Source organism: Lynx canadensis, chromosome A3, assembly GCF_007474595.2.
Source record: "Lynx canadensis isolate LIC74 chromosome A3, mLynCan4.pri.v2, whole genome shotgun sequence".
Classification (NCBI taxonomy): domain Eukaryota; kingdom Metazoa; phylum Chordata; class Mammalia; order Carnivora; family Felidae; genus Lynx; species Lynx canadensis.
This window is the reverse complement of record NC_044305.1, coordinates 128,420,634-128,448,036: the sequence shown is the minus strand read 5'-3', so window position 1 is coordinate 128,448,036 and position 27,403 is coordinate 128,420,634. Positions and strand designations below refer to the sequence as shown.

The 27,403-nt window shown below is 43.3% G+C and overlaps 1 protein-coding gene across 2 annotated transcripts in view; it reads right to left on the bottom strand.

Annotated features, from left to right (window-relative positions):
* NBAS (NBAS subunit of NRZ tethering complex) overlaps positions 1 to 27,403 on the bottom strand; it is a 333,519-nt gene that overhangs the window by 107,875 nt on the left and 198,241 nt on the right. For both annotated transcript variants that reach the window (XM_030311617.1, XM_030311618.1), the window contains exons 36-40: positions 20,752 to 20,916; positions 17,558 to 17,671; positions 17,112 to 17,235; positions 6,683 to 6,759; positions 6,161 to 6,298 (exon numbers count right to left, since the gene is read on the bottom strand). In XM_030311617.1, the coding sequence (XP_030167477.1) occupies positions 6,161 to 6,298; positions 6,683 to 6,759; positions 17,112 to 17,235; positions 17,558 to 17,671; positions 20,752 to 20,916 (618 nt within the window). The remainder of the gene's footprint in view (positions 1 to 6,160; positions 6,299 to 6,682; positions 6,760 to 17,111; positions 17,236 to 17,557; positions 17,672 to 20,751; positions 20,917 to 27,403) is intronic.

The following is a 27,403-nucleotide window of genomic DNA, read 5'->3' as shown; positions in this document are numbered from 1 at the left end:
AAGGGAACCACTGACTTTCTGCTGTATACTATTTTCATCGTTTGAGTTTTGTGGCCACATATGTATTATTTCTTAAACATAAAAACAAGTCAATCAGGACAAACACAAGGAGAGAAAACTCTCTCCAGCTGACCATTTGTCAATTGTTACTATAGGTCCCTAAAAAGAAGAGTTGAGGTAAGGTGGGCTGCTCCAAAAACGATCTAGAAAAGCCCCAGGAGCCTGTGCTGGCAGGCTTAGGATAGTGCTTCCATTAGGGTGCACAGGCCTTTTGTCAGAAATAACCCCACAAATTCTCTCAGTACCTGTATTCAAACCTAGTAATCATCCCGCAGCTCAGAACTCGGGTTGGGGGGGGGGGGCGGTAGAAGGAGAATTCCTGAGGACTGAAAATTGAAACGAGCTGAAGTGGCGAGTGAGGGAAAGCTAGCTTCACTGAGTGCTGTTATGTGTAGGCAACAAATCGAAACCACTTTGCTTTCAATTTCTACGATGACTCATTGGGAGTTTGTTATATTTAATTCCAAACTCAGCAGTGTTGTTTTATGCAAAGGAAGATGCTGAAAAGACTCCAACAATGAGCCGCCCGGTTGCCAGTGGAAAACTCTATGTACTTAAAACACACAGCTACTGTTTCCATCCGCAATTCCTTCAAACCGAAGAGAGCGGGAACTTCAAGCTGCAGAACTCGGGCCTGAAGGCCGCCCTGACCCACGGCAGCTGAAATGCCTCCTGAAGCTATTCCTGTGCCGATAAACACCCACCGAGCCACTACGATGGGTGAGGTCCCGGGGACTCGGAGAGAGATGGGGTCCCTGCCCTACCACAAGGAGAGGGGACAGCTGTGTGTCACCTACAGTACCACGGAAGAACTGCTCGCGGGGCGTCCACGCTAGAGCAGTGAGACATGGAAGGGACCCGTGTGTGCTCAGAGGCAGAGAAGGCTCCACACAGGAGGCTCTTTTGAGTCAGACGTATCTGCTGAGAGTGGGAAGAAGGAGGCACTTCAAGCGGGGAAATTACATCTGCACAGGCACAGAGGTGTGAAAAAGGATGGTAAATGCAGAGAAATATAAATTCTGAACAGCTAAAACATAAACTTCAAAAGAGCTAGCGTCAGGATCTTGCTGGCGGGGTAATGAAGAGCCAGTCAGCTCGGGAAGGGTCGTCTCTGTCACACAAAGGAGTTTAGATTTCACCTGTAGCCACAGCGGAGCTTCCCGCAGCAACCGACTCATTAGACTGCACACCAGAAACCGCTCTGGTGCAAGCAAAAAGCAGGTAAAGCCTAGAATCAGGAGCTTTAAGTGACAGGATGTCACTTTCCACCAGGGCAACCTGGAGCGAGTAACTGGATTTCTCCGAGTCTTATCTTCTGCAAAATGGGCTTGCTCCAAGGATCAAGTGGCAGAATAAATGGGAGAGGTACTTTAAGACAGCCAGTGCCTTCTCAGGGTTAGTCTGATCTTTCTAGCGTCCACTGAAAATTCCCATAGGCCAGACCCTTGCTGCTACTGCCCCCCCCCCCGCCCCACGCACATACGCCTTTTGACACTTTTAGCTGGACAGAGGAGACCCTGCTGGTCACAATGAGGTCTGGTCACAGACTGAATTTCTATCCTTTCCATCTGGGGTCAGGCAACTCTTCAAAGCTTTGAGTTTTATGGAGTAAAATTTCAATACTATCTCAAATACTTTGTGAAAAACTGCCACAGTATGCAGGATGGGCGCAGGGATGCTTCAGTACCTTCGTCATGCTATTCCCTTTGTTTGGAAGGCTCTTCCCCTCCCATCTTCCTGGCTCTGCCCTCACCTTTTTGTCCTGTCAAAAGTCACTTTCTGAATTGAGGCCTCTCCTGAGCCTGTTTAAATTGTGCTCTCCACACACACGCGCACGAGCGTGTTGCTTACTCTTCTTTGCTTTTTGTTTTCATAGCTCTTACCCCCATTTCACAGAGTATATATTGTATTTACTTATTTTGTTGATGGTGTCCTTTCCTCAATGGAATGTAAGTCCCAAAAGGGCAAGGGTTCTTATGTGTCTTGTGCGCTTGTGTTTCCCCAGGATCTAGAACATGGCCTGGCATAATCACCTGATAAATCCCTGAGCGCATGCGCACGCGCACACTCACACACACACACACACACACACACACACACACAATTCAACCATTTCACATGGGCTGAAGAATTATTCATTAATTTTCAATAATCTACCCAGTGAAGATTTATTTACTCCTTTTTATTATCCAGGTCCTGCTCTAAGCATTGGAAAAAACAAATACCACTCAGACACTGGCCTCAAACAGCTCATTATCTAGTGAGATGAAAGATACATAAATGCAAAACGAGAGTGTAAGCACAATGACTGGAGTAAGTACAGGGCACTACAGATGTCCACAGAAGAGCACCAAACACAGCCTGGGAGCACTACCGAGTGACAGCAGGGGACAGGAACCCAGCCTGGGTGAGGTAACACCTGAAGCAAGTCCTAAGCAAAGAAATGCTGGGGGAAAACATCATAGCAAAGAACACAGGTTTGAAGACAAGGAAAGAGAACGCACAGGGCATCTGAGAAATTTAAGTGGCTTGGTATGGCTGGGCAAAGGAAGAAGGAGTTGGAGAAAGAGGCAGAGGCCAGACCGTGGGGGACATGCAGACCTTGCCCGGACAACAGGAAATCACTGAGGGATTTTAGGCACAAGGCAGGGTGACCAGATCTCTATTTTAGAAACACCACTCTGGCAGATGTTTGGGAAAGAATACAAACCTAACGAAAGCAAAGACAGGGTGGTGTTTATGAGACGGTTACAGTGCTCCAGGTGAAGAACCATGGAGCCCGGAGACTGAATTAATTTGAGGACGTGGGGCAGAGAGAAGAAAAACAACTGGAGAGGTGTTCGACCTCTGCCACTCCCTTTTAACACATCTATCTGGAAGAATTTCAGAACATCTTTGCATCTTGATGTTAAAAAAAATCATGGGTACTTTCTACCTCTTCAGCTCACCTTTCAGACTACCAACCAACCAAATGCTTTCCACAGAACTGCCACGAAGTCCCCGGAGAATGGGCTGGCCCCTGAGCCGGCCATGTGCTATCTTAACACTACCGGAAGAGACACCTGTTTCTGTCTGCAGCAGCCGAGAAGTTAGAAATCATGTGTTGAAGCAAACACGCGGGGCTACGTGGACTTTACTGTTTCTGTTCCCACGTGGCTCTACTGCAGTTTCCTGAAGAGAGGACCCTGAACAGCAGCTGCCTTTTGTTACCGGGCCCAGAGACAGAGGAGGAGCAGGTGTCCCGAGCCATGCCACGGGGTGGATGAAGAGTCTAACAACCAAGAATCAGAGGCCCAGGGCTAGGGCAAGACAAGATAGCTCTGAGGGACATCTTCAAAGGAAGGATAGTTTGATAGGAGGACGGTGACGGGAACAAGGCCCAGAGTTGACGGGTGGCGGGGTGACATGAGATGAAAGGAAGAAACAGAAATTGTGGTTAAGGGTAAGAAAAGGGCAAGAATCAAGTCTCACGGTTCTTCTCACTGTGATGCCAGGCTCCAGGTCGTTCACACTGGGCACTTGATAAACACTGGATCTATGGCAGGATATACAAAATACAAGATCTGGAAATAAAATGTTCACACTTCTACTCAGTGAAAAGAACTGCTGGGAACACGGAGGAAACCAAGATGGAAGCACCTTTACTTCTAACCCTGAGCTTTCCATGTTCTTTGTCTCTTCCCATGGTTGAGTTGGGGAGATTTTCAATGGGGCTCCTTATGGAGTGACTGCAGGATCCGAAGAAGGAAACAGTGACTGCCAGATATAAAAGTCGGGGTGGACTTGAATGGTTTTCTCCCAACTCACCTCTCTCACAAACAGTACATGATTTAAGGACTTTCAACTTTTGGCACAAATAATTTTTTATAAAAATAATTTATTATCAGGGAAAAGAGGAACATATGTTGTACCAGAATTCTCCTCCAAGAGGACTACTTTTGGAGGAGGACTACTTCAATTAAGATTTTTTAAGAAACGAAACTAAAGACTGGGCCAAAATGTAGCTCTACAGCAAGCTCTTTGGCCCTTACGGGCCCAGCGAGTCTGTGGTGCATCGGTCTGCAGCGCTCTCCTGCAAAGCCCGTCCAGTCCCCTGCATGTAACTGTCTTCTCTGCATTTATAGTAAGCGGCCGGTTCATGGCGCTCAGGCAGCCATATTCGTCTTTTCGTCTTAATGCTCAGAGCCCACGGCACGCTTGAGGTACCCAGATGACTGACCTTTCAATGCTCTGTATTCATGGAAAGTGCAGCACAGTGCTAGGCACACAGTGTGATCTTGATACAGAGTACGTACATGGGAACAAGAGAGGGCGATCCCACTCCAGCACTTGGATCCCATGCCAACGGCACCCACTTAGAAATCGCGGTCAAGAAAGTCCTGAGGACACAACTGACTTGTGTTTGTAACAAGGCACAATGCTTTGGATCAAAGTAAAACTTCACTGCGTTTCAACACACTTGGTGTTTTGGAGTAAATTACTTGTTGCTTATGTATGTGCCCAGCACTAACGAAAGACAGACACCGGCAAATCTGCCGCGCACATTCTCTGACGGCCACCTAACATAACAAGGACAGTGAGTACGCTGTTCCGGAAGGACATTCGCCACGCTTCCACCTATGTGATCACTTCTGTCCCTCAATTTACAGCGCAGTGGTTCAATTTGTTATTTCACACAGAAACATACCTGAGACATAAAAATAAAACAAAGGAAAATTACTAGAGTATGGAATCAAGTCACTGCACAAAGCAATAGCTATAAAAGACAAAACAAAAAAATTATATGTATGTATACACACACACACACACACACACACACACACACAATCCCCAAAATAAAGTAATATATTAAGTAGCTAAAAAGAAGAAAACGTTCCTTACTTGGCCAACTGTCATCTTGATAAAACTATGCCTGAGGACAATACAGGTCTAATAACAGTATGCCCTTGCAAGATTAACGTGTGTTCTAGATGATCCCCCCTCTTTCTCTTTTTAAAGAAAAATGGATGAATGAGAGCCATGAATTTTTGCCACAAAGGGAATGTTTTCATGTCTTTGTAGATTCCTAGAGATGTTTGGGAAGGCTGAGGCAGCTAGAACTTTGATACACACTTGGATTGTAAAAGTACTTCTTTAAAGTGTGCTCTGAGGTCAGGACAGAAAGAATCCTGCCACGAAATTTGACCTTTTATCTGTACACATAGTGGATTTCAAAGTCCGATTTGCTTATCTACTCTTAAAGTAGTAATTCTCTTAAAAATAGCTCAGTACAAGGGCACCTGGGTGTCTCAGTGGGCTGGGCGTCCCACTTTGGCTCAGGTCATGATCTCACCACTCATGAGTTCGAGCCCAGCATCGGGCTCTGTGCTGACAGCTCAGAGCTGGAGCCTGCTTCTGATTCTGTGTCTCCCTCTCTCTCTGCCCCTCCCCCACTCATTCTCACTGTCTCTCTAAGTATAAATAAACATTAAAAAAATACACCAGTACAAAAAAAAAAAAAAAGTAGATAATTTCCCAAGGCTGATAATTAAAACTGGTATATGTACAAGTAAACCTAGAGGGCTTTGATTTTCCAGTGGCATCCGTAATAAGTCTGCATCCACAAAAGAATGCACACATAACTTGAGGCCACATTTATAAGTTATGTAAAAGTTGTCTGGAGCTTGGTGGCAAGTAGACATAACATGTTTCAACATTTCATCGGCACAGTAACTACTCTCGTATTTCTGGCTTAAAAATAAATAAAAGTACAGCACTGCTCAAAGAACTGCATTGCCTACTGTCCTAAATTAGAGCCATCTTCCTTTCGGGAGGTGAATTAAACACTCAATTCTCCATTTCTCCTCTCCTACTACTTTAACCTTTCCTAAGAAATTGTAAAATAAAATAAATGACAGCAAAGTTGTGGGAAGAATCAGCATTCACAATAACATGAGAAACTACCTCTTCCAGTGCCTGGAAAAGTTATTATGTCCAACGCTGGGAATGCATCCTGGATATAAAGCACATCAGTCCCTCCAAAGATAAACATGTGTTTTAACTATTTTAGACAAGTAACTCAGCTCTGCTTGTTAATAAAGTGGAAACGAGGAGGACTCACCCTGTAAAGAGGATGGCACTTGTCCCTGAAACATGGAGCCAGTCGGGCATAGATCTGGAGGCTATAGTAATATGCTGCCAGCTGGAGAGATAAAGCAGAGTGGGCCTGCTTTTCAAAGCACTTGTTAGCATCTAACACCTAGAAAGGAACATGACAGAATGAACTCAGCTGAAAGGAAATTAAGAAAATCATCATAAGCCATTACATTTCTAGTCATCACTACAGAATTTATGTTCAAAGTCTCCATCACATCAACGCAAGCTCACGCTCAACTGAACAGGACGACGTTAAAATTCAGAAGACACTGTAAAGGCAGATCCTGTGATGGAGAGGCAGATTTTGAAATGAACACTTCAGCTAAAATGGTAGAATTTGCTCTCTGAATACTGACACCACAGTCCTTCCAGCACATAAGAACAATCAGAAGGAAGTGAGACATATAACAATTTATTTGGTGAAAAATCCCCAGGACAGATTTTTTTGTTGGTTCATGAAGTCCCTTCTTGGTAACGGCAAACTCACCTGTGGTAAGGCCAGGAGGTACGCCAGAGCCAAGGTCATGTCACTTGGTAAAGCATCACTTGCCAGCTGCAGCAGAACTGAAGGCAGGGGAAAAAAATGCATGATTTTACTTGAAGATCTATACGACATTCATGGTTACTATGTGCCATGTTTTCAGTCCTACCTGATTTCAACAGATACCTAGCTCGAGAGGACTCTCTGAGACCTTTTACAAAGGTCTATGCATACCATCTAATACAGATCACATGAAACCATGCTATTAAATAGTAACCTTGCCTTAACTCAGACAAACTGTGCTATTCATTACACTTTTAAATAGGAGAAAATTCTGTTAGTGCAGGTACAAAGTCTAAGTGCAAAGAGATCAGTGAGGATGGTTTCTTACAGCTAATCTTTTGGTTATAAAGGCCCAAGCCATGCTATAAAATTATATGTATCAATGACAGCTGACATGGTAACTGAGCATATGAGCAACAAAGAGCAAAGCAACAAGAAAGCTACGTGAGTGCAAATTTAGGATAAATCTTTTGAATACTACAATGAATAGGTTTTGTTCCTTCCAAGAACATCCCTCTTCATCACACTCCACAAAAAGCCCTTGCTTTGATTATATAAGATCTTAAGATTCCCAACTATTGAACAACTTTTCCACACATTTTTTTATATAAGCAACAACTTATCAGTCTCATGGCTTTAATAAAAGAGAGCACACTGCCAACAAAGCCTGTGTTTATGCGTGGTTTGTATTAATACGGGATTCATTTAGGGTTTTAGCGACAAATACCGGGTAGTCATATGTAATCACAATGTAAATCCTTTATTTTTAAAGGACACAGAATCTCATGATCTGCACTAATGAAGGAGAACTGTTACGTGGATAATCCAAAGTAAATGATATTTGACTTCAGAAATACACCATATAATATTTTTCCAGAAGATTTACCTTCCTAATTGTGTCTCACTTGAACTAAAATTTAAGTCATTTATATAATCTGAGTTTAGCTAACAGTCTGGACAATGAGACACTGGTGGGGCGAGGAACCACCTACAAGTGGATGAAGTGTCAAAAGCTGACTTAGAATTCAGAATCTCCTGTGGATGACTCACGGGAGGGATTTGAGCTTTCTCTGCTGCACCTTACAGAGGCAATATTGGTTCTCTAAATACTCATTTCCTCTGTATTCTCCAAACCTTATGGACCAAATTGGACCACCAGTCAGCCTCAGGACTTCCGAGGAATCGCACTATTTTAGAGAGGTTTTCTACTCAAAAGCTACTCATTTCAAGGCCCATCTGCAAATTCATTCCTTCATTCCGTGGCAATGAGAATCTTCTCTGAACCAGACATTGCCCTAACAATCAGTCTCTGCCCTTGGGGATAAACACGCTAGGACAAGAGAAAGTCTCCAAATAAATAATAAAAAATACAATGCAAAGAGCCCAAATCAAATTTTCTACAAATAATTGAGAGCGAAGAAGAAACAGTACTGGTGAGTGTGTTGTAGAACACTATTAAAACTGAAGGATGAAGGCTTAGCTCTATCTTTGGGACGCCAGAAGATAAAGCAAGAAGAGCATGTAAGTTTAATCTGCGAACATTCTGGACAATATGCGGCAAATTTACTTCGTGTCTAGAAATTGCATACTGTATACACACACACACACACACACACACACACACACACACACACGCATAAAACCCCTGGGCTACCATTTTGACTTCTACCTGCCTTACATCTTCTACCATTTGATGCCTGCCTAATAGTCCTTCAGGATCCATGTTTTGGAGGGAAAAAAAAGTCCAATAGTTTCACATACTAGTGATTTTTCCCTTTTAATTTTCTTTCTTACATTATTTCTTATAAAGTGACCTACAATCTCACCTAGTTTTTTCCTCCTCCCATTCTGTTTTCAGATACCTCCTTTCTTTGTGCACAAGGGAAACCAATTTTCAAATAAGCCTATCTGAACCCACTCATCAAAAGAGACCAGTCCCCTCAAAGTTCAGGAGCTTTTATTCAGGTGTGTGGCTGTTTCTCTGGCTATTGAAGGACCGTCCCTCTTAAGAGTTGTGACAGGGGCCAATCTGACGCCTATCTGTCATAATACCAGTTCCATTACTATCTTCCAGTCAGATCTATTTTTTTTAATATCACTGACTTCATCTTTCACTCCATTTAATGTGCATATTTCTGTGTCCCCAAACCAAAGCACCCTCCAGTGAGGAAAATACTCCAGGAGATATTCCAATGAATATGCTACAGACCCTGAAGGAAATTCCAAAACAAAAACAACCCAGCAACAAACTAAAACGACAGAAAGGAACAACTGACAACATAATTGAAATAGATGCAGAGTCCTCAGGAAAGATCATTCAAGGGGAAGATCTTCATCTGAACACCTAAATTCCAGTAGGTTTATTTTAAGAAGTTATATTATTACAAAGATACAACTGACAAGATGATCTCTAGCATTTCTTGAACATATAATAACTGAATACAAAGCTTATTACAGCAGGAAAGATAAAAGAAATACTTCATTTCCATTAGCTCGGAGTATGACAAAAATCACCCTCAGAAAAAAGTCTAAAGAATCATCACTGTTACTTTTACCAGTAACAATAATCACCCTAAAATATAAATGTTTGCTTCAAGTGAATAATATCCACACAGATTTTATTTCATACGCACAAATGTGTTAATCTTTTTTTTTTTTCCTATTTTATGATGCTTTGACATTCTGGGTGTTTGATAATCCTGGAAAGACTGCCCTTCTCAGAGCTAGAAATTCCTAAAGATGGCAAACAAATTACTCTGAGCACATCTCTGATATGCAAACCAACCAATTTAGAGCCAATACTCTGAACCACCTTCTCTCCAGTGGCTTTTATATTCCTCCACTCTAACCACCCCAGGGCCAGGCACTGGACAACCAGAGAAAACTACAGCCTGGAGTCTTACAAAATTATTCAAACAATCTATTTTAGGCTCGCTCAAATTTGCCTACAATCCCTCCCCTACTGTGCCCGTGGAAAGTACAATAAAGACTTTTGCCCAGGCTTTCCCCTCCCACCTCCGCCTCCTCTGCCTCCGACCCCAGGCTGACCCAAGTGTTCCCCTGTGCTGAGAAGGAAAGCCGGCAAGAAGTGATTTAAAAAAGGCCAGCCAGGTGTCCGAGGCCAGATACTCTCCTTGCATGCTTTTGGCTTCTGTAATCCTGCTTGCCTCTTGCATCAGCCAACTGCCCACATAGCACAACTGATAACGCCTCCCACCCACCCCGTGCAGCCAATAGAAGGTTTCCAATACCCGGAAGCTAGCCAGGCATAAAAGAAGGCCAGCGCCAGGGCTCACGGCTCAGCCTTTGGAGGTGACTCCGCTGGGCCGACCCTGGTGCGAAATAAACAGTCTGCTCTGATTCCCCGAGTACATGTCGCTTGTCTCTTCCTGGGCGTCAAGTATTTGCTGTAACAATGGGGCCCTGGGTGGCCTGTCCTGCCTCCTATGTCTAGGGATCTGCAAGTATAAACTTCCTTCATGACCATCATTTCCACGTCTGGGTGTCTTACCATACCTAACGTAAAACCAAAATCCCAGGTACATTTCGGAACAACTAAAACAGCATCTATAAACTATAAAAACAGGCAGAATGATACAGTAAGTTGGGAACCATCTTCAGAAAGAGAACCCAGACCCACCATTGATTTATTGCATGGCTCTGTGTCCCAGAATTCAGAACGTTCTGAACTTTCAGGAAGTTATGCTAGAAATGTATCACATATGACATGATACCTTCAGCACGTTCCGAGAGCACCCAGAATCAAAGACATTACATCTCTGCTGTAAAACATTTGAATGCTCACACTAGATGAGATAAAGCAAAGATTAAATAACCTCATGTCAGTTTAATTCAGGTTTTGATGTCAAACAAGTTATAAGAAGTCCTTTTGGTTTTCGAAGCATTGTGAATTTTAGATCAGAGCCTTAGTTTTCAACGCGTATCATCTCTTTAGCATATAGAAAGCATCTAGAAGTTCCCTCCCCCCACCCCCACTAAACAGTATAGACTTGAGGGAACAAACGACTTTCTTCAGTTAGGACACTTTTTGATTCCCCCCCAAAGATGACGGATAATAGGTTCTTCTGTTAAGAACTGCCAGAGCGGTAACAGAGGCAATTACTTCCATTTCATATAAATCATAATAATTATTATTTTTTTAATGTTTATTTATTTTTGACAGAGAGAGAGAGACAGAGCACGAGCGGGGAAGGGGCAGAGGAAGAGGGAGACACAGAATCTGAAGAGGCTCCAGGCTCCGAGCCATCAGCACAGAGCCCGATGCGGGGCTCGAACCCACGAACTGCAAGATCGTGACCTGAGCCCAAGTCAGACGCTCAACTGACTGAGCCACCCAGGCGCCCCTAAATCATACTTGTTAACGGATTAGCTGCTGCATTGAGGCGTGGAGATGGGCTGCAGCAGGACGACAAGAGCAGACATGCACACACCCGAGTAGCGGGTGCACTTCTGCCATCCCTGCTGTTACTCAGCCTCTTCTCACTGGGACCCGACCCTCACTTAGCTGCTCCTCCCAACCTGTCTGTGGAAGAAGCTCGCGGTTTTCCTCAGTCAACAAAAAAGAAAGTCCCTTTCTACCGGTCCTGTGCCAACACATAAGTAAATCACACCGGTCTTGGGAAAAAAGGTTCCTCCCTTGGGAGCTCTCCCTTCTAACCCACTCTGCAGGCCTCGCCAACCTCTCTCAGATCTCGCCGAACCACAAGGCACTGCCACCTGGTCCCTCCTTGGCTTTCAGGGTCACAGGGTTCCCCGCAGCTCTCCTCAAATGACCCTCCTGTGTCCACGTCACCAGATCGCCTTCTCCTCGACCGCTGACTGTGGGAATTCAGTTAGACTATTTCATCCCTACCTGTCGACTCCACTTCACACTCTCTTCCCAGGAGAACTCAGCCGTGTTCTTCATTTCAGCTGATACCTCAGTACTTTCCTAATCTTTATCTCTAGAGCCCTGATCCGTTTCCTACGACTTATATTACCGACCGGTTATTGTGACACTGCCACTCAAATATCCCCCCACGTTACTAATTCTCTCCTCGGTATCATTCATATTTCCGAAAAGGGTGCACTATTCTTCCAGTTAGCAAAACACAAAATCCCAGAGTCATCCTGGACTTCACCCTCTCCCCTGCTTCCAACCGTCAGCCACCCAAGCAGGCTGATTCATTTCCCAAGAACTCATTCCCACAGACTTTCTACTTCCACTGCCACACACTCTCCTTTAAAAACTGGAATCTTTCAACCCTACTTGATGCCTTCCAATCCATTCCAATCCATTTTAAAACCGTACCTTCACACTAACTTCCTGTTATTTTTCATCAAGCATCAGTGTAATCGTGTCTCAACAGCTTAAAACACACATATACACAAACGTAATGCAGATATGCAGCTCTTCAATGGTTTCCCATTTCCTGAAGAATGAAAATTAAATTTTATTTGATGTTCGAGGTCTCGATAAATATGGGCCAACCTTAATTTACAGTTTTAACTGGTATTATCCCTGTCCTACACACCAGCTAAATTAGTCTGAATCTCCAATGATTTATATGCCAGCTCTCTGCCTGCATTCATGCCATTTCTTTACCCAGCAATAATTATTAGTAGTATAAAACAAAAATACCTATAATTTTTAAAATATCTGCTCCAACAAGCCAGATATGAGAAAGATGCTTTGCATGAATTAGCTCTAATTCTTTTTGCATCACAAAAAACCCCCAAAGGAGACAGTGTTATCTTGCTTTCTACACGGGCTTGGAAAGCTAATGTAAATCACCTACACTCAGAAAAGTAGCTAATTTGTAAAGACAGTGTTGTGAACAAACTGTCTGTGCTCCCTTGAAATTTATTTGTTGAAACCGCAATCCCTAGTGTGACGGTATTTGGAGATGGGGCCTCGGGATGGTAATTAGGGTTACATGAAGTCACGCCTCTGGGCATTAAAACCTTCTAGGCAGCATGGAGACTCCAGGACTTCTGCAAAGTGAAAATCAAACCCCACATACAGGAAGCTGCTCAGTCTTTGAATCTGAAGCCAGTGAAGAACATTCGACAAAATTATCAGTGAGGATGTGAAGTAGACTGATCCTAAAAGGTCTCACTGGGATTCACCAGGTGTCATGATGACTACAGACTGAGTCGGCGTGATTTTACTGTACCATTAAGGTATATGGGGGGCGGTGGCGGGGGAAGCCTGCCTTACATTTAAAAGTGTATATGAATTTAATTTGCAATGCTGGCTCTAAAATCTTGAATATAATGCATTTTCTAAACAAGTTATACAGTCAAAATCAGATGAAATCTATGCATAAGCCTCCAAGCACTAATTCTGTGCAAACTAAGTGCCTCTGGAAAGCACTCTATGATAAATTTAATTCCAGAACTAAATTCACATAGGAGAGCTGCCCATATTATTGATTTGGAAATCATTAGCCATTAAATCATTCATTTAGCTAAATAAATAATGATCAATTTTCTTCAGCTAGTCTCCATAAAAACCTTTTCATCAACTTTATTAAAAAATTCTGAAAAGCCAGATCATATTGGGAAGTTTAATTTGTATTATGACCTATTTCTGAACCAAAGTTAGAAGTCATATTTTCACAATTTCTATTTTGGGTAAGTTAGCCTATATCACTCTTCAAATCTGCTGAGTTTCTGACAAATATTTGACTTTATAAAGTACACAAAGACACCTACCTCAGATAAAATAGCATTATCAAGGGATGTCAAATGTTGACAGTGCTTATGAACATGCATCATAAATTGCATCCCCAGATGTAAACTAAAGAGAGTATTAAAATCATGTCTATATTTTTTAAAAAATTCCATTTTTAATATATACAAGCATTCTGAAATCTTTTTCCCACTCAACTGAATAATATTGGGAAAAAATTTTTAATACTTCAACGGACTTGGATTCTTTCCCTTGGTGGAGTAGTAAAATCTGAGCGTCAGAAAAGATAATTTGATGAAACACCAGGACACACACACACACACAAAAAAAAACCACCTGCATTCCCACTAAAATCTCACAGACACTACTAAGAACAGTGCACACGCCCCTGGGAAGTTAGAGTTGGATTCGCCAAGAGCGTGGCCTCAATTCCTGTCCCAGCAACTGACGCACACACGGTGCTCACTCTTGTCACCGTGGAGACGCTGATTTCACGTCTGCCATATGGAAAACCTGAGCAGGCCTGTACACGTTAGAAACAGATAGGACACGCAGGGTTTGACCCCCAATGGGAAGAGAACAGACACAGACATAACAGGTATAGGTGGCATTCTCCAGATTGCCAGGTGAGAGGTTTACAAAGCAAGTGTGTCAGTTTGAAGAACAGACACGTGATGGGTAGGGAGATGCTAGCGTGTTAAGTGAAACTTCCAAAGGGTCTTCACCATGGCTTCCCAAGTGAATTGCCTTAGGAACTCTAAAAATATTTCATGCATGGGCTGCACTTCAGACGTTCTGAAATACAAGGTCTGTAGTGGATCCCAGGCTTCAGCACTTCTTAAAAATTTTTCCAAGGGGCTCTAATGCGAAACAACTCCCCCTGCTCTTTTGATCTACGTTGCCCTTCTTCATCCTTCAAATCCCAGGTCAAGTATCACCAGCTTGGAAGCCTCTTCAGGCCACCTTTCCACGTGGCTGTCACACGTCTATAATCCCAACACCTCTTGTGTCTGCTCTCATAGCCCTTATCACACACAAATGTGTCTGTCTTGTCTCCTCACCTGGACAGTAAGCCCTTGGAGGACAAGACCAGGTCTTCTGTGACTTTATATTCCAAGTACGGGGACAATGCCGAGCACACCAGGTGGCTCAAGGACCACTCCTTCAGTGAGTAAAGGACCTATGGTGAGAAAAGGCACTGGAAGGGGTCCCCTGGTCCATCATCAGGCACGTGTCCCCTACTCCACACAGCACCTGAAGAAAGTCTCTCTAACCTGCTTCATGTTTCAAGATCACTTGAATGTCCCATCATTTAGTTACCAAGTGCAGCAGAGATGGTCAAGTACTCTCAAGACCCTATGAAAAGGGGAGGCCTACTAACCCAGAAATCTGCACCTCATGAGGGCCTTTCACTTTCTCAAAAAAAAAAAAAAAAAAAAAAAACAAAACACAGCTATGGAAAATAGCAGAAGCCTTAAATACACTGAGAAATCAGTCTGAGACGGGATGCTTGCTCTAAGAAGGCATCTGCAGGTTGGACAATGTGATGCCACTGTTTTGCCTTTGGGCGAAGCATGCCTTTTGTATGACAGATACTCTCATCAGCACATATATGTATGATGCAAGCTAAGCAAAACACTGTATCAATCCATGTTTCCAAACTTCCCGGTTATGATTTTAGTCCATTATTATGCCAATCAATGGGTGATACACTTCGACATCCAACCCACTATTTTCCTAAGGTCTTAGATTCTATCTGTGCAAAGCAGCTCAGTAACCATTCATACTTTGATCCACAAGCAAACAATTACAGAGAATTTATCCAGAAACAGGTCTGAGGGACAAATGGGTGAAACAGAGGACGCTCCCTACTCCTCTGGTATCCCTGCAGAACATGAGTATGGACAGGTCACATGTGATAAGATGAAAAAGGTCATGTGTGATAAGATGAAAAAGGAACAAACAGTGATTCCATTTTGAGATGCTTTTACTCTTCAGGACAATTTTTTCTCCTGCAAACTCCACCCTGCAAAAAATGGTATCTTCGACATATTAACAAATTTTGAATAGAAAATATCAAACTAAGTGACACTGGCATGTTTTTGTTCGTTGCTGTTATTATTTTTGATTCAAGGTCTAATGCAGTCCCGTGCAGAGGCTGGTAAAATGGGGAGAATACTACCCACGGCAATGATCAACGCTGAATCTGAACTCAGTTCAACCAACCACTGGCTGCGTAACTTAAAACAAAACAAAACAAAAATAAAAACAAAACTATTCTTATCTCTGAGACATGCTTCTTTACACTGTAAAATATGACTGATGGTAACTATCAGGTGGTCTGTTATTCAGATTAAATAAAATACTGTACTAATAGCATTTGATACGGGGCTTCTCTTGCAGTAGGCAAAGCAAATGCCGCCTACCAATAAATGTCTATGGAACTGAAAAAAAATACTTAAAAGACAATCAAAAAAAGAAAAGCAAGCAGTAATAAAGAATAATTAAAAGGGGAAACAGCAATGTAACTACACTCTTCATGTATATTCAGCATTGTTTCTAAGACGTGCCATGAATTTAATAATAGCTTTTTGGAGAAAAGCAAACAAACAAAAACGTACTCATCGATTGTGAGACACCCTGATTTGAGAAATAAGAGGTAAAAAAAAAAAAAAACAAACCATACATTCAGAACTGAAGGAAAAAGGTATACTTAATAAAAACCTCTAGTATTCAAGAGGCCCACACAGTAGATAGAAAAGTGGTATTTGTTCCCCCTCTTTCCAACTACATATAAATACTGATTGAAAGAAGGATTATCCAAAAGTGAGTGACAAGAACAGGATTCTGGGAAAACAGCAGTTCTATTCCACATACACATTTTCCCCAATTTTATCCCATACATCGATGTGCTCAGTTAAGACAGCATCATCCAGGTTTACTGGTGGTGAGAGACAGTCAGAAATATGTAAGTGGCAGGTGTGAATAGGTCTGCCAAGGACACAATGTTTTGCCCTCCCTCCTCTTTTCTTCTTACTGATGCCTGGAACATAGACAAGATGGCCGGAACTCCGGCAGCCTTTAAATCAGGAGGTATTCACTATGGATGACAGAGCAGAGAGAGAGGGAAATGAAAGAAAACAGCTGAGGCAACTATCCTGGAACCTTAAAAAGAAGTAAGGAGATGAAAGAGAAAAAAACACACAAATGGTAAGATGCCATTGGTGAACTTGCGTACATTGAATTCTTTTCAAAAAATTCTACATGGAAAGATATGCTGCCACACAGAAAATTCTTAAATGAAATACACATCTACGTTCTGTGAAGCAAATACTTCAGAGTTCTTAATTAACACATAAAATCGGAAAGCATCGAATATTTATTGAGCACTTTATACCATTTACTGTAACAATCACTTCACATAATTAGAAACTTAAATACAGGAATCCTATCATCCTTATCCTTTTAAATCCTCAATATTAGTAAGTATCCAGAAAACGGAAGGTACTCAATAAATGTTTTAAATAAGTGAATGGTGGTGTCAGGTTAAGCTATTCAAAACTACTGAAAACTTATATTCTTGTTTTTCCCAAGTTCCATTCACTCATATAGTTTTTCACTTACGGATCTCCTAGTAAGACTTACACACAGTCAAGGAGCTGGAACTTTGTTTCATACCTTCTGTTGTTGGAAATACCTCCTCCCCTTCAGTTTTCGTCTCAGCCAGTTTTCCAGTTCTTAGCAATACTTCTGCAAAGCTTTCTGCTGGAACGTGCTGATACGGGTCACAGGTCACTGCAGACTAGACAGAAGCGGTTACACCATTTAGTACGGTGTCTTTTCTTCTATGAAGATGTTCTAAGAACAGAATCATAGGCTCTTATATCTTCTGATGATGCGAATTATAACTTCTCACTTACTAAAGCACATTATTCTATGTAAAGTTTCAAACAGATTTTAATCTCATAATATGGCATAATAGACACAAGTCATATAAAACCAGTGAATAACATGAGTACGAAGCCAAAGATGTACATTTTCCACAATATTTTAGGTTTTTTTTTTACTGAAATGCCACAAGAGCATGACAGTTGAGCCTACGTTCTTAGGCGCACTGTCCTTACCTCTGTGACAAAGGGATCGGAGAGGACGGATTCATAAAACGGATGGTAGCCTTGTCTTTCTAGCCCTTCATTGGCTATGGTTCCCGTTGGATAAGCACCGCCAAACTCTCGCCCCTAAATAGAACAAGGTGAAGAACAGTGGGTAAGAAGAAAGGCCCTGGGGGTGGGGGGAGAAGGGAAGCAGGGGTGATTTCAGGAGAAACTGACCCACGTGCAGTGTGTCAGAGCTACAGACAGTGTCACAGCGACACAGACACCCAGCAGAGGACGTAGGAGTCACAGCTGCCCTCTAAGCGGCGTTTCCACCTGACCCTGCGGCGCCTCTGGATTCTCCGGTCACTTTGACATCAGGGAATCAGAAACAAAGAAGCAATCAGTGTTCGACTCACGGCAAGTTTTCTAGCCTAGAGTCAGAATAACCTTCCTCAAACATCACTTGGTACACATAGCTCCCTTGCCCAGCTTTGAACAATACCAACAGGCAGCAGCATCAAGTCTAAACCGCGTAAAATAACACTTAAAGTTCCTGGAGGTTAGTTAGCATCATTAGTTAACATCGAAGGCTAATTCTTCCCTCCAACCAGCCGATCTACTACACACATCGTACCAGCTCCTAGGCCTTTCTTCCACTAGGAGCGGCCTGTCCATTGCTGACTGCCTTGTTAACCACCACTCCCCCCCACCCCCCTGCTTGCAGGCCTGCCTCATACCTCACCGCTGAAACCCTCCCAGCTGGAGGCTGGAAGGAAGTGCGCCCCTGTCATGTCCCCGCTCATGTCCCCGCTACCCCACACCCCACCGTGTGCCAACCATGACCTTGGGCAGCAGCAAAGGCCCTTCTGTACATGACGATGACAACTACAACGGACACTTACCAAAAATGATCCAGTATCAGGCACAGGGCTAAACATTTCATCTGAGACACATATCCCCAAAAGGTCCACGAGGGGAGACAGAAAAGTGACCAAAATCATAACCCCAGTGACGCACACCACGATAGGAGACGCAGGGCCGTCCCCCAAAGTCAAGCACTCTCCATCGCAGTCAGTGGTATGGACATCTACCCAACCGTCTCGGCCAGGTCATCCTCGGTTCTCCCCTTTCCCGCAGAGTCCACACCCAGACCACCCACAGGTCCACAAAACGCATCTCCCACTTCCTCCCTGGCTCTCCAGTCACCCCAGCACTACCTCTCGCCTGGAGCCTCTTTGCTCCTATTCCTGACTCACCCGGCCAGCTCTCTACACAGCACTCAGATGACCTTAAATGAAGGTGGATCACATGACAGCATTGCCTGCACTCCACACCAGCTCCCCGTCCTACTCAGAATAAGACCTGTGGACCCCACCAGTGTCTCTACAAGGCTCTGGACACCAGCTCCTTCCTCTCATCTCCTGCCGTTCTTCCCTGCTGCTCACTCTGTTCGTACTACACAGGCCTCCTTTCTGTTCTACAAGGATGTCAAGCACCTTCCTCCGAAAAGGGCTCTGCATGTGCTCTATGTGGCTCAGTCAGGCTTCTGCTGAGAGTGCGTCCTGGGAACCCCACCTTCTATCCACGTCAGACATCAGAACTTCTCTCTCTCCGATGCGGATCCTTCTCCCGCCACCTTGCAGAAGCCTCCTCACCATCCGCCTGACTGCCTACCGCTCCATTATTGCACAATTACTTTATTGGCGGGTCTGTGTGCAGGCTCTGCCAGGCGAAGGGCTTGCCCCCCTGCTCCCAATCACTAGCTTGGGCTCTGGCACACCGAAGACGCCTGAAGAGTACTTGGACAGCGAATAAAATGAACGCTACACCCAGAGAGCATCTGGGGTGACCTGGTAAACAGCATGTTTCTCTTTCCTCTGAGCTTTCCGGAGAGCCCAAGGACTGCAGGGTGAGAACGCACGGAAGTCAGCAGAGGAGCAGTGGGTTTCATGCGTCACGGAGAGCACAATCGCTCAACCGCTTGTCCTGACCTCGACTTCCAGAATGGGTGAAAGAGGCTGGTACACTGCTCTCTTTACCCAGAGCACCTACTAGAAACTGAATGTTCGTGTCGCCTGCTGAAATTCACATGTTGAAATTCTAAGCCCCAACATGACAATTAAGAGGTGGGTGGGGCTTCTGGGTATATATACACGATGAAATATTACTCAGCCATAAAAATGAATGAGATCTTGTCATTTGTGTTGACATGGATAGACTTAGAGGGTATTATGCTAAGTGAAGTAAGAAAGACAAATAAAATATGATTGCACTTACATGTGGAATCTAAAAAACGAAGTAGCAAACTAAAAGAAAAAAATAAAAAGGCATAAACAGACCCATAAATAAGAGAACTGGTGGGGGCCAGAGGGGAGGGGGTGGGGGATAGGCAAAATGGGCGAAGGGGAGTGGGAGGTACAGGCTTCCAGTTACAGAATGGGTAAGTCACAGGTAGGAAAGGTACAGCATAGGGAACATGGTCAAGGCCACTGTAAGAGTGTTGTATGGTGACAGATGGCAGCTAGGTTTGTGGTCAGTACAGGATAGCGTATAGAGTTGTCAAATCACTATGTCATACCCCGAAAAAAATAAGAGTTGGGACCTTGCAGAGGTGGTCAGCTCTGGGAAATGGAGTCCTCATGAATGGGACGGACCAGACCTCTTTTAAAAGAGACTCCAGAGAGCTCCCTCACCCCTCCCACCATGTGAGAACATAGCAAGCAGACCCCAGCAGACACTGAATCTTCCGGAGCTTTGATCTCAGACTTCCCAGCCTCTAGAACTGTGAGGAAGAAATGGTTGTTGTTACGACCCCCAGTATGTGGTATTACTGTTATAGCAGCCCAACAACCTCAGCCTTCCTGCCAGCTTCTAGCGCTTTTTCATGACTACTGGCCCACAGAAATACAGCAAAAACAAGTAAGTATTGATGGAATCATTTTCCTTTTCATCCCCCTAAATTCTAATTCTGACACCTAATCACACCTAAATCTGTAGCAGTGTCTTTTGCAAGACCCTATAAAATTCTATAAAATAAATGCCACATTCTATAAAATAAATTACTCTTCCCCTGGATGATGGGAGGCTTAGATTTCTTAACGGATTACTTTAAGGATCTAGAGAAGAGAAAGCTGTAACAACATGAACACAACTGAAAACCAGTGCTGATGGACTGACATAAGCCACACAATGGGTCTTTAGAAAAAAGAGGCATCGCTTACTTGAAGTGGCCGAAGGTAAGTTAAAGACTTCTTCCACCACTGCCCATCACTCACGGCCTGCAGCACGGCCTTGGTGGTAGTCGTGGTGCTGGACAGGACTTTCATGGTGGCCGCGGTGCCCCAGTGGAACAGGTCTGTGTTGCTGCCAGGAACACTGGCTTCACCCTAGTTAGAAAAGAAAATGGCAAGATCAAAAATGTAGGCTGTCACTGTCGTAGGAACAGAGGGTGATCATGAGGTTACTGACAATTATCAGACACAAAGATACATTGTAAAATCCATCTGTGGGGCACCTGCATGGCTCAGTCGGGTTGGGCGTCCGACTCTTATTTTTGGCTCAGGTCATGATCTCTCAGTTTTGTGGGTTCTAGCCCCGTGTCGGGCTCTGTGCTGACAGCAGGGAGCCTGCCTGGGATTCATTCTCTCTCTTTCTCTCTCTCTGTGCCCTTCTCCCACTCATGCTGTCTCTCAAAATAAATAAACTTAAAAAAAATAAAAATAAAAAATAAAATCCATCTTGGCTAGCAACAAAAAAACGGGAAATGAAGCATTATTGGTATATCGTACCTCCTTGGAGCACTTACAAAAGAAAATTTGGTAAAGGAAAAACCATCATGATGCATTGTCAAAGAATCCCCTTCAGAAACATTTATAAAGCAAATAACGGGTTCTTGATTTTTTACCAATCTAATATCCTACAAAGACAAACTCCCATTTATTTCTTAGACATTCTGAAATATTTGTTATTTAGGTTAATTATGAAATAAATTATTCATTTGAACAATGCTACTACGACCCAGACAAAGGGAGAGAATTCAGAGGGCCCATCTATAAATGTTGAAAGGTATTTTGTTTTTCATCTAAACAACTTGATGATTAATAGTGTTTAAAAGGTTTATAACATGAAACTTCCTGCCAATCTTGAAGCAATCAAGTGAAAATTCTGACTCCCCATTTACTCACCTGAGAGATTCCATGTGGAGAAAAATGCTAATATATTAACTTCATTTTAAATGGAAATGACAACAATCACATCTGCTTCTGATCAAAGACAAACATTACTTGTTCTATAAAAACCAAGTTCTTGGTTTAGTGTTTATCTACTTCCGCTTATTTTAAGTTTCCCATTTAATAGAAAGCAAAAATTGAGGCCTAGTCCCACTATTTCAATAGCCTTCTTAATACTAATAGAAGGAGAGTTTAGTTTGGCTATTTAGATCCATAACCCAGCACAAGCAATAAAAAATGTAAACTATGTAATCAGTCAGTAGTCTCCAGGGCATTATCACACCACAAATAATGCACCATTGCAGGCTATCCGGCCAGTTGCCCTTTATGGTAAGTAGCATTAAAGACCCCCAAAGATGTCCACGTCCCAATCCCTGGAACCTGGGAATACACTGCATTTCATGGCAAAGCGACTCTGCAGATATGATTAAGGACACTGACCCTGAAGTAAAGATTATCCAAAATTATTGGTCCTTTAAACGAGCCTTTAATCACACGAGCCTTTAAACAGAGAAGCTTTCTCAGTTAGGGTCAGAGAGAGGGTGTCCGGGACATGCCATGGGGGAAGAGGCAAAGAGAAACCTGAGGCACTGGAGACTCAACCCATCGTCGCTGGCTTTGAAGATGGAGAAAGCGACCACAAGCCCAGGCATGTGAGTGGCATCTAGAAGCTGCAAACAGCTCTGAGGTGACAGCCAGCAAGGCTACAGGGACCTCCGTCCTATGACCACAAGGAATCGACTTCTGCCAACACCATGAGTGAGCGTGGAAACAGATCCTCCTTTGAGGCTCGAGAAAAGAGCACAGCCCTGTGTGCACCATGATCTTGGCCATGTGAGACTAAAGAGAGACCCATCAAAGTCTGCCAGATCTCTGTCCTAGGGGAATTAGAAGATAATTTATTTGCATTGTTTTTAAGTGGCTGAATTTGTGGTAATATGTTATAGCAGCAATAGAAAACAAATACATCATGTTAGGATACTTAATTTCTAGAAAACTTTGTGAACTTTACTCTTACTTCCAAAAGGAAATGAATTTAAGCTTTACTAACCAATGCTTACAACTTAACTTATCCAGTTTTTGTTTAAGGCTTCTGGTAAGATTTTCTAAACTGTGCTTTTAACATGAAAAAAGTTGTGTCCCAACACTAGAAGAAATGATAATTAGGTGACAGAGTAGTGGTGTTAGCTAAGCTATAATGGCAACCATACTGCAATATAAATATGCCAAATTAATAACCTTATGCTAAAACAATGTTTTATGTCAAATATATCTCAATTTTTAAAAAGTTTTAAAAACTGTTTCCTGTGGGCTCTTTGGACACTGAGAAAAGTATAAAATACCAACTCAATGTAATCATTGTCATTTGATTATAAAAACAACATAAACACTGGATGTAAATGTGGAAAAAAATCACATTAAGTTGCTTGTATACTTATAAGAGCAACAATGTTAAAAATAACTGAGGTTTAGGTGCCAATAAAACACAATACCTCTCCTGGGTTTCAGATCATCTCAGATACTACAGCTTGGTTCACTGAATGCCATTCTGCCCCTACAAACTGTCCTACTACTGTTACAAGTTGATACGTTAAAGACTACATCTCTCAGACTCCCTATATTGGCATTCCACACATAATCTAGTTCCCCTCTCGTAAATGCACCTGCTGCATGGAATTTGGGAGGCGGAACTCTAGTAGAGACCACACCTCTGTTACTTCTGCCTTCTGCTGCTTTCCTTCCTTCCTTCCTTCCTTCCTCCCTCCCTCCCTCCCTCCCTCCCTCCCTTTCATAGTCTTAGTTATTCTTCTACAACAGTGGTAATAGAAGCCCCAGTGCCCAGACTCCAGTTTTATGCGTGTAAAGGCTGGCTTGTATCCTGGTCGTCAGTTACCACTGGAGCCAACTGATAAGGAGTGGCTTTCTGCTTTCCCAGCTTATTTATGGCAGATTGCAGCTCCCCTAGCAGGCAGGTTCTGTAATTTTTCTAGTAGTTGGTCTTAGAAACACATCTAAAGCCTGCTCCTCCAGTCCTTTCAGTGATTTTTAATCCTAATCTCCATAAAGCTCTTAATTTTCCATTAAAAAAAAAAACTCCTTCTGCTAAGAGCTAGAATATTTTCTGTAACCCACAACTGAATCTTGCATGATTTTTTTAATTAAAAATATATAAGTAGGAATCAGAGAAATCAGCAATACTATCTTCATTCTGGAATAGAGAACATGGCTTAAATCCACTGTCATAATTAGGCTAAAATTTTTCTGCAAGTCTTGGAGTAACTTTTCCAAGGAGGAGTTGAGTCTACAGAGTAGACAAGCCTAACCAAAATCACCATGGCAGCTCAGAGGGAAACTGAGCAGAACGAATACCCAGAACTGCCTCAAACCAGTGCCGTCCAACCCATTAGCCACAGTCATGCGGGGCTATCGCACGCTTGATACGTGGCTATTCCAAAATGAGATGTGCTGTAATGTACCACACTGGATTTCAAGGGCTTTGTACTAAAAATAACAAATAAATAACATAACCCTCATGTGCGTAACCTCAAGGAACAAAGATCAAAGCAGAATGCACCCTTTGTGTGGACAGGCATAAGCAGGAGGGAGCCCAGCTGGGGTGGGGTGGGGTGGGGGTGCTAAGCCTTACATTTCCAGTTTCTTCTCTCAATTTCAGCAATCAGGACAATTACACACACACCCTCTCCTTAGCATGTGTTGGACGGAGGGGGTGAAGAGCGTGGAAGGAGAGATGATGAGAGACTTAAACTCATCATCCAAACCTCAAAGGACAAGCAGGAAGTCCTATGTAGGAAAAACCAGACTTCTCCCTTCAAGAGTGATAATGATGGTAGCTTGCTATGTGCCAGCACTTTACAAAGTGCTTCATACATGTACTGGGCATAAGAACCAGAAGGAAACACACACACACACACACACACACACACACACACACACACACACAATAGCTTCAGTGGTAGCATTACTAGAATTCCTTTCTGTCCTTAATCTCTTTGCTACGTGAGGAGACAGCAGTGGAGGCTCATTTAGTCACCGCTTTGGTACCAAAAACAGCTGGTTCATCAACGAAGAAAAATAAGCTGATTCCAGCTCCTGCACTGCAGAGGCCCCTCTTCGCTAGTAAGGCCACAACCCCAGCCAAGGAGCATGTGATGTCACACAGTGGCAATGTTACCTCCAGCTCCTGTCCCGCATTTACAGGGTGTGGACTTAGTCCCCTGGTCCGCCTGTCATTGTGCATGTGACCCACCAAGTCCGGCCCAAGCACACCTCTCCGGGCTACCGAAAGCTGTGGAGCTCGTGTATACTCTGCTTCATTCTGTGTCTAAGATCCCCCCACTTGCCAACCGTGCGTGGAGAGGAGAGAGCTCTATGTGTCCCTGTGTGAATAACACTGCCAAGAATAGTTCTTCGCCAGAAATAAATCTCAGAAGGAATCTGAAGTATACATTGTCTCTCTTTATATAGATATACGAGATACAGATATATATGTAAAATACACAGCAAGCATCTCGATTTATTGGCTATATTTCTGAATTACTTAATATTTACAACTGGAAAAAAAAAACACAGAAGCAAATTAGAATTCATTCACTTACACGGCAGTTACTACGTGACTCTCATTCGGTGTCACGCCCTACACCAGGCAATGAGGTGACAAAAACAGGGAAAACACAGTCTGTGCTCTCAAGCTGCTCAGAAACCAGGGAGGGAGGCAGAGATGTGGACACAGCCCTGCAGTACAATCTCAGCCTCTAAAGTAGACAGACATCTACGGTGCCACGCGACATGAAGAGAGGCCACACCTCCTCTGCCCAGAGGCGCAATCACAGAAGGCTTCACACAGAAGGTAGTATCTCATCGGGAAAGAATGCAGGCCCCCCCCCAACCCCCCAAAGGAGGAAGAGAGACTTTCAGGCAGACTTACAGAAGAACGAGAGCATGAAATGAAACGACACAGCAAACTGGAGGAATCTTGATCAAGTCAGTGAAGGTGTGGACAGTGGCACGCGAGGGCAAGGGGCCGATCGATCACCAGCATGGAGGGACAGAGAAGGAGCTGGAGCAAGAACCCCGCTGACCAGGCCAAAGCACCCCCGCTGCCAGCCTGACAGACGGGAAGCCACTAAAACCGTTCATGCAAATGGGGTGGCAAACTCAGATCTGTGTTTTAGAAATATCATTCCAGGCACAAGAATCCAGTCAGGAGGTTGGTGTGTTAGTTCAAGCTTAAAATAATCACCGGCCAAATTAGGATCGTGATGCTAGGAATATATGAGGTTGCCATAAGGGTATTTTGCCACCTGAATGCATATATTAAATTCAAATGTTTTTATTTCTAATTCTTCTCAAAGTAAAAAGGGCCTGAGGTAAGTCAGATAAGCAGAGAAATTCAAGGATTCTGACTCCAACTTTCTAAGAAATAAAGTACATGGTCACCAAGCTGGGTCTTAGTGAAGAGCAGAGAGAAAGAAGAAAAGAACAGAAGATAAGTCAGGAACCCAAGCAAGCATTCATGGTTAGCTAAGCAAGGTTAGATGCAGTGGGGGGAAAAACAATGACAATGCAAGTTACTGAGAAAGAATGAAGACAGGACCAGGTTTGCAGAGAGGAATAAGAAAGATCAGGGGGCAGCTGGATGGCTCCATCCGCTGAGCATCTGACTTCAGTTCAGGTCATGATCTCAGGGTTCGTGGATTCGAGCCCCACATCAAACCCCGCACTGGGCCCAGCACTGATGGTGCAGGGCTTGCTCGGGATTATCGCTCTCCCTCTCTCTCTGCCCCTCCCCCACTTGCGCTCTGTCTCTTTCAAACTTAGGAAAAAAAGATTATATATGTATAATATATGTATATGTATGTATTATACATATGTATATATGTATAATATATATGTATATATGTGTATATATATATACTTATTTTTTTTTCTAGGAGTGATGTCTAATAGGAGTCTGGTTTATATTACATAAGAGACATGACGGCTACCATTTACTAAATGGTTCCTATGTGTCAGGTGCTGGGCAGGTGCTTCCTCTGGTCATTCCTGGGTTTTAGAATAACACTGCAAGATAGGTATGCGGAAGCCATATGATGCACAAGTAAAGTGCAGATGCTGCCCACACGCAACTGGCCTAGGGGTGTCTCCTCTTCCTGACCAGGTCGGGCTATCAAAACCTGTGGTCCACTTGTTCTGCAGAGGGATGTGACACACGAGTAACATCACAAGCACATACGAATGTATTTGAGAGTACTTACTCTCCTGTGTCATGAAAATACGATCTCATTAAAGACGGTTTGAAAAATTCAAAAGGTTAGGGGGAAAAGAAGATAGTACTTATTCACAGCATCGCAATACAAAGACAATACTGCCAGGATACAGTCTCTCTTCCTGTCTTTAATCCAGGCTTAGAGATCTTTCTTTAAAACCTTTTATCGAAGAAGAAGATACATTAAAAAATGTATGCACGCAAGCATACAGTTTGGTAAATTATAACACACTCATGCAATCAGCACTTAGACTAAGACCATCACCAGGATCCCAGATGCCACTTTTGAGATCACTTCTAGCCATCCCCGTGGCCGAGGTAGATGCTATTCTGACTTCTGGTAGTATAAATTAGTTT